Source organism: Geotrypetes seraphini, chromosome 11, assembly GCF_902459505.1.
Source record: "Geotrypetes seraphini chromosome 11, aGeoSer1.1, whole genome shotgun sequence".
NCBI lineage: Eukaryota > Metazoa > Chordata > Amphibia > Gymnophiona > Dermophiidae > Geotrypetes > Geotrypetes seraphini.
This window is the reverse complement of record NC_047094.1, coordinates 92,251,095-92,265,400: the sequence shown is the minus strand read 5'-3', so window position 1 is coordinate 92,265,400 and position 14,306 is coordinate 92,251,095. Positions and strand designations below refer to the sequence as shown.

At 43.2% G+C, this 14,306-nt stretch overlaps 1 protein-coding gene across 3 annotated transcripts in view; it reads right to left on the bottom strand.

The window, feature by feature from the left end:
- Positions 1-14,306, bottom strand: part of RBBP8NL (RBBP8 N-terminal like) — a 108,488-nt gene that overhangs the window by 82,776 nt on the left and 11,406 nt on the right. For all 3 annotated transcript variants that reach the window (XM_033914968.1, XM_033914970.1, XM_033914969.1), the window contains 4 exons: positions 11,056-11,195; positions 8,534-8,576; positions 4,425-4,520; positions 1,868-1,980 (listed from right to left, as the gene is read on the bottom strand). In XM_033914968.1, coding sequence (XP_033770859.1) covers positions 1,868-1,980; positions 4,425-4,520; positions 8,534-8,576; positions 11,056-11,179 — 376 coding nt within the window. In that variant the 5' untranslated portion in view covers positions 11,180-11,195. The remainder of the gene's footprint in view (positions 1-1,867; positions 1,981-4,424; positions 4,521-8,533; positions 8,577-11,055; positions 11,196-14,306) is intronic.

The following is a 14,306-nucleotide window of genomic DNA, read 5'->3' as shown; positions in this document are numbered from 1 at the left end:
ATAGGATTTTGAACAGTATGCGACAGCGAATAGAGAGCCAGTGAAGTGATTTGAGGAGAGGGGTAAGGTGAGTGTAGGAAGACTGGCAGAAGATAAGTCATGCAGCAGAATTTTGCACAGATTGCAGGAGGAATAGGCAATTCCACGGGAGACCTGTTAGAAGTACATTGCAGTAGTCTAAACGAGAATTTACAAGAGTGTGGACAAGTGTACTCAGAGAGGAAGGGACAAATTTTGGTGATGTTGTAGAGATAGAAGTGACTAGCAGTCTGTTGGATGTGAGTAGAAAATAAGAGGTCAGAGTCAAAGACTCCAAGGTTACGAGCAGAGGAGACAGGAGCAATAACAGTATTATTTACAGAGACGGAGAATGGAGGGAGAGGAGCAAAGGGTTTAGGAGGAAAGTGAAGCAAGTCTTGGACATGTTTGGTTTCAGGTGGCAGTAAGACATCCAGGTAGAAATGTCAGCCAAACAAGCTGAGACTTTTCTTTGATTTTAGGTGAAATTTCATATGTAGAGAGGTAGATCTGGGAATCATCAGCATATAGGTGATACTGGGAGGAGATAAGTGCACTGAGGGAAGAGGTGTAGAGAGAGAAAAGAAGAGGTCCTAAGATATAACCCTGGGGTATGCTAACCACTAGCAGGATAGCAGCAGAGAAGGATCCACCAGTGCATACACTAAAGGTGCGATGAGAGAGGTAGGATGCAAACCAGGAAAGGACAGATTCATGGAATCCAAGCGAGGTCAGTGTATCAAGGAGTATGCAGTGATTAACAGTATTGAAACCAGCAAACAAGTCAACAAGGATGAGAATTGAGTAAAGGCCCTTAGATCTGGCCAGGAACAGGTCACTGAAGACTTTGTTAAGGGCAGTCTCTGTGGAGTGTAGGGGACGGGAGACAGATGATAGAGGATCATGAGTCTGTTGAGATGAAAGGAAGTTAAGGTAGCGATGGAGGACAGCATGCTCAAGTAGCTTGGATAGGAATGGAAGAAGGGAAACAGGGTGATAGTTGGAATGGCATGTGGGGGTCCAGTGAGGGTTTTTCCGAGAAGCGGCATAAGTACCGCATGTTTGAAGGCATCAGGAACAGTTGCAGTGGAAATGGATAAGGTTGAGGGTATGACAGCCAATTCAAGAACAATCTTGTGAACCTTGTCATGGAAGTATTCAGCTATCGTTTGCTTTTTTTGGCCGCTGCTGCACATATGGTGGAAGGTTTCAGCATATTGTCTACAATGATACCCAGATCTTTTTCTTAGGTGCGAACCCCCAAAGTGGACCCTAGCATCTGGTAACTATGATGTGGGTTATTCTTTCCAATTCTTATTGAACAGCATGGAACCAGATGAACACAAATTTGAATGGGTGCCAATTAACATCAATTATTGGTTTACACCCAATTGTTGCTGTTAATTGACTCTATAGTCATTTAATTTGCACGTGCATCTTGGGAGCGCTCCCAAATTTTGGTAGAAATCTGGACACCATATATGGAACCTGGGGGAAAGTATCTGGCCAGCTGGACCTGAACGAATACAGCTGACACTAAGGGTTCCTTTTACTGAGCTCTGCTAGCGTTTTTAGCAAGCGCTACTTTACTGCACGCGCTAACCCCGCGCTACATGCCAAAAACTAACGCCAGCTCAATGGAGGTGTTAGCATCTAGCACACATGGCAATTTAGCGCGTGCTAAAACCACTAGCGCAGCTTAGTAAAAGGAACCCTAAGGCAGAGCGACTGGCAGATGTGCAAAAGTCTCGTACAAACAACCCTCTGATATAGATCGCAGGGAAGGGTAGAAACATTGGGCTGCTTTAGCTGCGCCAACTCTAGTGCAAGAAAAGGAGTGTGCACATACTGAGAGAGGAGATGAGCTGGAGGCTATGGAAGTGAGACTCTTCGTACTCCTGCTGCTTTTTCTTGGCCAGTTCCTGGGTGACCGTACACCTGTCACAGAGACCTGCCCGCAGCCTGCACAAAAAAACCCCAAAACAACAGAAGTCATGAAAAGAATTTAAAAAAAGCGGCACTGGTACCTCAAAATCTCTCTCAAATAGTGAAAATGCAGAGTAGGGGGATGAGGAACTGTATCCCCGGGCTGAAGCACAAACTGAGTGGTTCTCCTTTCCCAAGCAGTCTTAAGTCAACCCTGCTCTAAATAGAACATAAAATGTCAGACTGATAGTGACGAAAACTTTCAGCATGGCTTAGGTGCTCAGCACGCAGCGGTGAAGTGGAAGGGCTCGGTCTGACTGAGGCACTGGTCACCTTTGCCCCGGATTGTTGGGTATCATTCATTTGGGCATGAGAAGCTAGATTTCTGACCCTCTGAGATTTAGCAGCATCACAAGTGATTTGTTGTAGTCTGATGGGCTAACTGTACAAGATCTAAGAACATAAGAATTGCCTCTGCTGGGTCAGACCAGTGGTCCATCGTGCTCCCGCAGCGGCCCTTAGGTCAAAGACCAGTGCCCTAATTTAGTCTAGCCTTACCTGCGTACGTTCTGGTTCAGCAGGAACTTGTCTAACTTTGTCTTGAATCCCTGGAGGGTGTTTTCCTCTATAACAGCCTCCGGAAGAGCGTTTCAGTTTTCCACCACTCTCTGGGTGAAGAAAAACATCCTTACATTTGTACGGAATCTATCCCCTTTTAACTTTAGAGAGTGCCCTCATACCTTGGAGGGGGTAAACAACTTGTCTTTTCGATCATGTCCCCTCTCAGACACTTCCTTTCAAGGGAGAAGAGGCCCAGTTTCTCTAATCTCTCACTGTACAGCAACTCCTCCAGCCCCCTAACCATTTTAGTCGCTCTTCTCTGGACCCTTACGAGTAGTTCTGTGTCTTCTTCAAGTATGGCGACCAGTGCTGGGTGTACCATGGCTTGGTACAGCGGCATGATAACCTTCTCCGATCTGTTTGTGATCCCAATCTTAATCATTCCTAGCATTCTGTTCACCCTTTTCGCTGCCACTGCGCATTGTGCGGATGACTTCATTGACTTGTCGACAAGTACTCCCAAGTCTCTTTCCTGGGGGGTCTCTCCGAGTACCGCACCGGACATTCTGTATTCGAGTATATGATTTTTGTTACCGACACGCATCACCTTACACTTATCCACGTTAAACCTCATTTGCCATGTCGCGGCCCATTTTTCTGGTCAAAGTCTTCCTTCCTTAGAGGTATCCTGATAGACAGTGTTATTGTTATACTCTGTTAATTACAGTAGAAAAGTTGCCCTCAGCAATAATTTCCTTACATGTTTCTTGCAGAGAAGATTTCTGCTTTTGCTAATATTTTGCTGGTTCATTTGTATTTCAAACAGTAACCAGGATTAATTAGGGCAAATTCTGAGAGCTGTTTCTATCGTACACCCATAACGGAACTGGCACTCTCACTAAACAGGCTATTGGAAATCTTTAATAATGATAAACTGACCTTTCTCTGAATGTTTCTACAAGAATAACTAAATTATAGAAGGGTTGAACCTGCTTCAGGGATAGGGTCTACTCACTCTTGAATGCCAGCCTCTCTGCTAGTTGCTAATGTTTTTATGGCATGCTCTAATCTAAATATTAATCTTCTTTACTTGGCAGGGCTTCCCCGACCTAACCAGATGACCCCACAGCCAGTTGGGTTTTCATTATATCAGCATTGAATACCATGCAATACATGTGCATGCACTGGAAACCTCGTATACAATATACAAATTTATCTCATGCATATTCATTGTGGATGTCCTAAACACCTAGACAGTGAAGTCAGTACGAGACGTTTGGGAAGCTCTATCCTACATAGCTCAGTGCACTGCAGATCCATGACGCTTTGGCTCTAATTCTATAAAGACGCCTACATTTAGGTACCTAGATCAACATGCCTAGCCAATCTAGGCGCCTAACTTAACTTTCTTAATTGGCGCTGATAATTGAAAGCACTATTTAAAAACGATATAAAAAATTAATTAGCCGATAGGCACCTAACTTGGTAGGTGCCTACTACTTGATGGTAGGCATCTAAACCAAAGTACCTACTGGCAAGGAGGATAGGAGTGGATTTGGGACAGATTTTGGGCGTAGTTTAAACTTAGGCGAGGTAGGTGCCTGCCTTAGGTGCACTCATTGATGCCAAGAAAACCCTTGCCTAAATGGCCTAAGGTTTTAATGCCTACTAGCATCTATGAACGTTTAGGCATCACTAGGTGTGATTCAATAAAAGGTGCCTAGGGAATGATTGACAAACATGCTCAATGGCACCTGGGAGCTGTGTGTCGTTTATAAAATCAGGGCCTTTATAAATAATAAATAGAACCTTACATAATCATAACAATGGGATATACTGTATACGTGGGAATTAAAGGGACAATAGTGTATGGGGATTACATAACGTCCCACTGGTCCTGTACCAAAGAGTTGCAGTACCTGTTCTCTAGCACTTTTACGTTCTCGTTGAGGGCTTTCTGCTGTTCCCGCAGCAGGTGGTTCTTGGCAAACAGCTCATCGATCCGCCGTGTGTCTCTGGGATATGGGAGAAGAGCATCAGAAAAAGCAGAGATCAGAATTTATTAAGGCCCCCCTTTTATCACGCTGCGTTAGGGTTTCTATTGCTGGCTGCTGCGGTATAAGTTCCGAGGCTCGTAGCATTCCTGTTAACGCCGCAGCTTTTACCGCAGTGGCAAGTGATGAAAGCCCTAAGGCGGCTTGATGAAAGGGGGCTTAAATGAGTTGTCTTCCCCAAGGCGTCAGAGTTCACAGTTCAAATGCATTTAATATACCACACAATCATAACAGCTAAGCGGTTTACAATTATAAAAATGAAGTAATATATAAAGAAATTAACCCCCCCACCCCCACCTTTTACTAAGAGCTAAATGCTTCGATGTTCATAGGAATTCTATGAGTATCAGAGCAGCATTGGAATATTTAGCGCTCCGGGCTGCGGTAGAAACCTCTACCACGGCTTAGTAAAACAGGGCCCATGAAAGGGATGGATGGCCTAAGTTACAAGTTGAATCATGTAAAATATAAATAACAATATCAATACCAACTAAAAATAGAATCAATATTTATAATAATAGCAGCAAGAATAAAAATAACTATACAGTAGTTATAGCTAAGACATGTGGGGAAAGAAGTGCAAAAGAAGACACAGAGGGAATTCATTGTTAAGTGATTTAGTGCATGCTAAGCATGTTAACACATGCTAATGATTAGTACGCCCTAAACACTATGGGCTAGATTCTCTAAGGGCACGGATCGGATCCGATCCGTGAGGGATCCGATCCAATCCATGTCTGGGGGGGGGGGCTGATTCATGAATTGCCCTCATGCAAATGAGGGCGGTCAGAATCACGCCCACAACTGCCTGCCCGGATCGCTCTATAGTGATCCCAACGCATGCGCAGACCATCTGTAGATGGTCTGCGTTTCAAGTTTCAAGTTTATTTAATGTTTGATATAATCGCAATATCTAAATCCAATGCGATTTACAAAACTAAAAATATCAAAACAAACATGGTATTAAAAACATTGTGGCTATAAAAGTACTAAGAAAAAAATGAGGGGGAAAAAAAAAAATTGGATTAAATACAATGTAAAAATAAAATAAAAGGGTGGGTAGGACATGAAAAGGTTGGGGACGGTACCAACTTGATTTCTATTTAACAGTATTCCTTGTCCGGATAAGTTCTAAGAAAAAGTACGTGCTGTATACCGCCTCGGGTAAATCTCTTCATAAAGGTGGTCAATAAATCCCAATAAATAAATATTGGATAATCAGGGATCAAACCAGTGGAGGCAGACTCGATGAAGATAAAGAATGGGCTTCTATACACCAAGAGATCACACTAGAATTTGAAATATTACAAGGCAAAATGGTATAAGAGATTCTTTTTCAGTGGTTATACAGTTGATAGAAGAGTGTTTTGGTTTTGTTCTCTTATCCCAGTCCTAAGTTAACTCAAAGATGTTTATCCAGTTTTCCTAATAAATGCTTATCAGCTTTCTGTCAAAGCCAAGTCAGGCTAAGGGGGAGATGCTCAAATGATTGCCATGGAAATTAGAACTGTTTGCAGCTGGCCTTACTTGCAAGGCAGCTCAGCCTCCTATGCTCAAAAGGGTTTTCAGTGGCAAAGGGCAGGGCTTCTACTAATTGCAGTAGCAGCCACTGAGAACCATATGCAAATGCAATTATTTCGTAAATTCCTGAAAACTTTGTTGTTCTCGCAATTTTGAAATGGTTTAACTACAGCCTTAATGAAATGATAATGTTATATTTATTTTTCTTATGCTTTTCTTCTGTACTTTAGTTTTTAATTAGTTCTTTCTCTTATGTTTTCTGCTATGTACTCTAGTCTTAATTATATGTGAACTGAGTCGAGTTCCACTGGGAGATGACCCGGTATATAAACCAAAGATTAGATTAGATTAGATTACAAGGAGCTCATTAGCATGAAAAGGAGCACTCATTGTAATGCACAGAAGAGAATGCCCACCTCTTACAGGGCAAAATTTTCTGGCTGGTCTGGAGCTACTGGTAGCTGTTTGTGTTTCTGTCGGGTGATTGTATGTCCCGCATCTATGGTCAAAACGCAGCTGATAGGCACAGGTAGGATTTTTCCATTTTCTTTACAGGCGTTTCATATCTTGCTCTGAAAATCTCTGAATTTAGACACCGATTCCTTTTCCTGGTCTTTTTCTTGTATTTTGAACATGTCATCATCCTCACATTTTGACAAGTCTTGGGATAGAAGGGGGTCTCTTCTCATCTTGGTAGCTTTGTGAAGCAGCCTCCAGCACATGAAGAGTCTCAAGGAGACGTTTTCTAAGAAACTGTCGTCTATTACTTGTAGCAATGTGCCAGCCAGCCAATCCCAGCTAGACCAACGGGTCAGGTGACGAGAGTTGCAATGACTGAATGTGAGGCGGGAAGGGGCAAGAGCAGCACCTCTCGCCTCTCTCAATCAAACATGGCCTGCTCGCGTTGGGCAGGACGTCCGCGCATTAGCGGATGCCCTCCTGCCCGACGCGATGTGGAGGAAAGCTTTTCAAAGCCTGGACAAAGTGCCGGGTTTTGGAAAGCTGTCCGGACCCACGGACATGTCCTCAAAAGGAGGACATGTCCCGTGAAAATCCAGACATCTGGTAACCCTAGGCACAGGACACGTACCAGGGGCGTAGCTATGGGCAGGTCTGAGTGGGCTCTGCTTGCCCAATCTTGGCTCAGGCTTGTCCAGTCTCTCTCATGGCACAAGGATGTGGTGGCACCAGGGCCAGGCTGCGGTGCTGGTCCTGCTTGCCTCCAACGCAGGGTGAGTCACTGCTCACCACCCACTGAATGCCGCAGCCCTAGCTCTGGAGGTTGGGGCAGATAGGACTCATTGGTAAGGTTGTGTAGGTCACTACTGCAAAAGCAATGGTAACAAGGTCCACTGGTGATAACGCAACAAGCCAAACGAACTTGTGTAACACTTGACTGCAACAATCAAAGTGAAATATTTATTATATATGTGAAACCCTCAGATTCCTGCACTGTTCAATAATAGCATTGAAACAGCTGTTAGCAGGTGTACATTTTTTCGATTAGCTAACTGCAAATCGAGCTGTTCACACCTGAATGTTTTGACCCCCGAGGAAGCCTTAACCGGCGAAACGGGTCCCGTCGGGCCATTTTTGGTTCTCAGGCCAGGCATTATTGCCACACATATAGCGACCCAGAAAAAGATAAGTGTCGCTATTTATTTATTGATTTATTTGTTGAGTTATTTATATTTTATAGCCGCACCTTAAACAAAAACGTGTGTGTAAACCCGATGAAAGAAACACTGTACACCTGCTAACAGCTGTTTCAATGCTATTATTGAACAGTGCAGGAATCTGAGGGTTTTTACATATATAATAAATATTTCACTTTGATTGTTGCAGTCAAGTGTTACACAAGTTCGTTTGGCTTGTTAAGGTTGTGTAGGCACAATCACACTCCTCAAGGGTGGGTCCTCCCTCTTTGGGCTCAGGCCTGCCCAAAACCGACTGGCTGGCTACGATACACACACTCACACAATACATGCACAACAGCTGTGTTCATATTGTGGCTGAAATAACCCCCCCCCCAAAAAAAAAAAAAATTGCTCACAAGTTCCATAAATCGGGAACTGTACTAGGCCTACCGCTTAGCTTTTGTGTGCAGTTCCTTCCCCTTTTAGCTGGCTACTCAGCACAAATAATGTGCATATGATTTGCATGCCTCAGAAAATTAAAATCGCTCCCAACCTGATATTTTTTTTTACTGAGCTGCTGGAGCTTTGTTCTTCCTGCCCTGACTGGGAAAACTCCAAATTTTCACTAGAAAAATACATGTGAGGAAATGATGTGAACAAGTGATCTGTAGCACAGAAAAAGCCCCCTTCATGCTGCATTGTCACTGATGTGGAGTGCACCAATTCTACAACCCTGAGCCTAGTAAATGTGTGATTACTGGGGGGCGGTGGATCATAATGAGCAGTACTGGGAGAAGGCTAGCTGGACAGACTCACCGACATCTCTCCATCGTTAATTCTGTCATCTTTGCCTGCAGTTCTGAAATTCATGAAAGACTCATTAATTCAGGTGGAATAGTTAGATAAAAAAAGCAGCACCTTCAAGATTCAGAATTGTAAGGGCCTAGTACCCTGTGACCAGTGTATACAGGATGAGGTTATTATTATGTTTTAAACCAGTGGTCTCAAACTCGCGGCCCGAGGGCCACATGCGGCCCGCCAGGTACTATTTTGAGGCCCTCGGTATATTTATCATAATCACAAAAGTAAAATAAAACAGTTTCTTGATCATATCTCTTTAGCTATAAATTACAATATTATTATTAAAACTTAGCCAAAAGGAAAGATTTATAAACTATAAAGAGTTTTACCTCATGCAAAATTTCCATTTCTTTAATAAGACATTAACTATTTTTATGAGGCCCTCCAAGTACTGACAAATCCAAAATGTGGCCCTGCAAAGGGTTTGAGTTTGAGACCACTGTTTTAAACTATGCATATGTTGCTTCATCCATTTTTATTCTCGAAGACGAATTATTGTCTACGCAGTGGTCTAGTGGTTAGAACTGCTGCCTCAGCGTCCCAAGGTTGTGGGTTTGATCCAAGTTCTTGTGACCCTGGACAAATCAATTAACCCCTACCCCCAGCCCCACCCCTTTGCCCTAGATACCATAGTTAGATTGTGAGCCCATCAGGACAGATAGGGAGAAAACTCTCAGAGTACTTGATCAATATATACTACTTAGGATATTAGTGGTGTATAAATAAATTAAAATAAATTCCATCTAATAAGTTAAACTGCTTGCAGACTGTGTAGAATACAGCAGGTCACGCTCTCTGTCAAGCTCGCTGTTTCGATTAGGCAGGTCCTTTATTAGCATGTTTATACTGGCTACTAATAATTTATTACTCTCAATTTAAAATTTTTGTTAGTGCATTACAGCCTAATGTTCAAAGCTGTGTGTCGTCTTTGATCACCCCATACCAACCATCACATCTACTGGGCTCTCTTCAGGAACGATGCCTCGTGCTTCCTTCTCCAGCCCTAGCATTCCTGGACACTACCAAACAGTCTGTCTTTTCTTCGCTCCATGGCTCTAGAATCAATTGCCTAGGGATCTCCGTGCTTAGGAATCGATTGTAAGAGTCAAGTCTTCTCAACTCCATCACTCAAATGCTCTACTGAAAAATAGTCTTTCAGTAAAGGGTTCGGACAGAGTCAAAGACCTGTATATTTACAATAGTTACTACTGTATATACTATGGTGTATCTGCAAACCTACTTTCAATCTCTTTCTCTTTGAAAGACTGTTGCCTGTCCTATGGAATTTCTCCTTTGTTACCACTTTATTGTTATCGTAAACTTCTTTTGTGTGCAAATCAGTGAAGGGCAGTATATTAACCTAACCTAGGGTAAACATAGAAAGTAGAGGGTAATGCCTCTAAATGGGTTCACTTTCCATGTCCCGTAATAAGAATGAACCCCACTTCTATGGCAGGATATGCTGGAGATAATCTTGAGCTCTCAGGTAGAGAATGACACAGGGACAAATTTGTCCCTGTCCCCGCAGGAACTCAATTTTCCTGTCCCATCCCCGTGAGTTTTGTCGCTGTCCCTGTCCCATTACTGTAAGTTTTGCCTTAACCGCACAAGCCTCGAACACTTATGATTTTAAAGGGTTTGAGGCTTGTGCAGATGAGGACGGAGCTTGCAGGAATGGGGCAGGGACAGGAAAAGAGCTCACGGGAACGGGATGGGAAAATGAGTTCCTGCAGGGACAGGGAAAAATTTGTCCCCATGCCATTCTCTACTCTCAGGCTCATTGCTCGTGCTCCTCTCTATAGAAGCATGCTTCCTCTATGGACACTCCTCTAAAGCATTTACCCTATAGGTCCTCGTTCATTAAGTTTTTCAAAATGGGCAGAAAGTCCCTTTTAGTACCTGAGGCCCTTTGTGTTGTTGGACCCAGCTAGAATTTCCACTGCTTTTCACCCCCTTCCTGGGATAGATATAGTGAATCACACTGTGGCCTGATTTTTGATCGGTGACAGAACTTCAGAAATACTTGACAGTACAATTCTGGGACACACGCAATTGAAGAAAAGAGAGCAAGGCTAAACATTTTGCCAAAGAAGGAGACCTACTTATGCCTCTCAGTGTGCCCAGGGCAATTCAAGGGTCAGAAGATGCAGGATGCAGTACAGGTCACTTGTGAGATGTGAAGGAACCTCTCAGGCTGTGATTTGCAAAATGTCTGTGCAGGACTGCAGCCTATTTAAGAACATAAGAATAGACCTTACTGGGTCAGACCAATGGTCCATCAAGCCCAGTAGCCCGTTCTCAAGGTGGCCTATCCAGGTCACTAGTACCTAGCCAAAACCCAAGGAGTAGTAATATTCCATGCTACCGATCCAGGGCAAGCAGTGGCTTCCCCCATGTCTTTCTCTCTCCTGCAGTTCTCCTTTGAGATGGGGAAAAAAAAAAATCCCCTATTTGATACACAAAGAGCCATTCCTCACCCTGCACTTCTTTCTCATGGATTTCTTTGACTTTATTTAAGACATCACTGAAATTTTCCATGTTGTTGCTGAGAAGTAAAATTCTGAGCGAGTTTCTTTTGATGCTTTGAATATTGTTTTGCATTCATTGGCTTCCTACCCTAGAAGAAAGAAAACCATAAGAAAAATTGAAAATACCCATATGATATTAAAGACCACGGATAATTTAATCCAATCCTGTTAATAGTTTGAAAAATGTTAGAATTCAATTGTTCTAGCACCCTTTCCAAAACAATTTAAAGTGTGCATAAGTCCTCGAGATGGCTATGTGTGTGCAGTAATCTGTGTCTTAAGTCTTAGGTTTTTTGGCATGCACACAGTTACCAAAATACACCAAAACCATGGATGTGTCAACCGGCTGGAGTCATTTCAGAGGTGTTCAAAATCCAGATTAAGGGCTCCTTTTACTAAGCTGCGATAGTGTTTTTAGCACACGCAGGATTTTAGCGCATGCTAAACCTTGCGCTACGCGGCTAGAACTAATGCCAGCTCAATGCTGGCGTTAAGGTCTAGCGCCCGATAAAACCGCTATCGCAGCTTAGTATAAGGAGCCCTACATGATATGGCCCCTGGAGTTAATAAATGATGAGGTAAATCATTCCAGAAATACCATTCTTTATAGATGTGGCAATTTTATAATCTACATAGTAGATGACAGCAGATAACAACGACCCGATGGACCATTCAGTCTGCCCAACCTGATTCAATTTAAATTTTTTTTTTTTTTTTTTTTCTTCTTAGCTATTTCTGGGCAAGAATCCAAAGCTCTACCCGGTACTGTGCTTGGGCTCCAACTGCTGAAGTTTCCGTCAAAGCTCACTCCAGCCCATCCACACCCTCCCAGCCTATCCTCAACCAATGATTGGATAAATTAAAGTGTGTTGGGGGAAGGGAATGTTTTCCTTCCTGGAGCACTGGTGAGTACTAGTTCCTCTTGGAATTTCAGGTGCAGGATAGAAAAATTGGGATGGACAGTTCTGAAAGGGAGAAGGAGCTTGATAAGTAAAATGGGAATAACGCAGTGCATGCGATGGCAAGTGACAGGATTGTCAATGTCTGAAAACCTTAGTGAATCTGGTGCCTGCAATCATCTGTCCAAAATCACACAGGAGAGATGGGGAAAGAATCAGCTCGTACCACAGTCTGTCAGCAACAGGGACAGACTGCTCTAGCAACAGTTTATGGCCAAGGACTGTCACTGAGCTGAGGTGAGAAGGACCTGGGCAGGTCACTCAATCCTCCACTGCCCCAGGTTCATTACATAGATTGTGAGTAGAGAATGACACGGGGAAAAAAATTTATCACCGTTCCCGCCCCGTCCCCACGAGTTCAGTCCCCATCTCCGCCCTGTAAACTGTCATATCCCACCCGCACAAGCCTCGAATAGTTATGATTTTATACTGAACTTATTTTATTAAAGTATAAGAAGAGACTATTCTGTACAATTGTCATTTTATAAACACAAATAATGCAGAGCACGGATCAGCAAAATCCGTCTCCCCTCCCTTTCACAAATATCCCCTCCATTATTGTGAAAACTGAACAAAACAAATTACTACAGAATGCTACAAAGAAAAATCAAGCTAAGAGAATACTTCAGTCACACATGGCAGGAATAGTGTTAGGGGACAGCAACTAGGGCAATTGCCCCCTGGTCAGAGAGAGAGTCCTAAGCTAGCTGGAAGCTAAAGAAGCACAGCCTGGGCTTTATGGTTCCCAGTTATGTCTAATATCAGCTCTAGCAAGATACATATTTCAAATCTGAAATATTCTAATCACAAAATATAAAATAAATTTTGTTTTTCTACCTTTTGTTGTCTGGTAATTTTATTCTTCAAATCACATTGGTCTCAGGCTTTGGTTTTGGGCTCCTTCTGTCTTCATCGTGGCATGGCTGGCTCCTGAAGGTAAAATAGGCCCAAGAGGAGCTGGGGAGGAGATGCCAAATCTGACATGGGTGCAATTTTTTTTACCACAGGAGCAAGACTTTTCACCGCTTTTGACTGCTTCCACGGGGCGGTAAAAGGTCTTGTCCCCATTCCCACGGTAAACCAGTTGCAAATGTCTCCATTACTGCAGGTTTACTGTGGTGACCATGGTTTACTGCGGTAAATGGTCCCCATGTCATTATCTAATTGTGAGCCCACCGGGACAGAAAGGAAAAATGCTTGAGAACCTGTATGTAAACTGCTTTGAATGTGGTTGTGTAACTACAAAAAGGTTATTTTTTTTTTTTAATTCAATTTTTCTATACCGTTCTCCCAGGGGAGTTCAGAACGGTTTACATGAATTTATTCAGGTACTCAAGCATTTTTCCCTGTCTGTCCTGGCGGGCTCATAATCTACCTAATGTACCTGGGGCAATGGGGGGGATTAAGTGACTTGCCCAGGGTCACAAGGAGCAGCGTGGGTTTGAACCCACAGCCCCACAACTGAGGCCGTAGCTTTAACCACTGCGCCACACACTAAATCGCTGTGCCTAGCCCTATATACAACAAGCTTAAGGATCCCCAGGTAGCTGTGAATAAAAGCTCTAGCAGCAGAAAAAGTCCAGCTAACATAAATGACTATTGTTTTGTTAAAGTTAAACCTGGATCTTGAGTCTTCTGTATTTCTTTACATAGAGAGAAATAGGCCACTAGAGGGATACAGTCAGTTCACCAAAGCCAAACAAAAGGGTCAGGAAACAGAGCAGCATGTTTATAAGTCAGTAAAGGTTCAGAGATGCAACAGAGGAGAGTGAGAAGCTAGCAGAGAGCTGTCAGATCACCCAATGGTGGGTGCACCTCCACCTTGCCTGGCTGTTTTGGTGATTGCAATGTTGTCTTTATCGTGAACAGTAATTAAACCACAATGCCATGCAGGCAAGCGAAAGCTGCTTCTGTCTTGAGGAAAGGAACTTGCAGTGCTCTTCTAATCTACACAGGAGTGTAAGAATGCCCCCTCCCCCCCGCCCCCACGTCATAGTGACTTCCATTCAGGTGCAGGAAGGTTTTTGCAGCTAGAACTGTGAGTTGACACTCCTTATATAATCAGAGCTGAGGACCTGCATTCAGTGATGCCTTTATCCTTTCTTGGCTCAGTCATTTCCTTCTGCTCTTTCATGTTTTCAGATCAATTGGAAATGGGGCTGGTAGTATAATGAGCTTTTATTCACAGCTACCTGGAGATCCTTAGCCTTGTTGTATATAGAGATAGGGACTTGTATATCA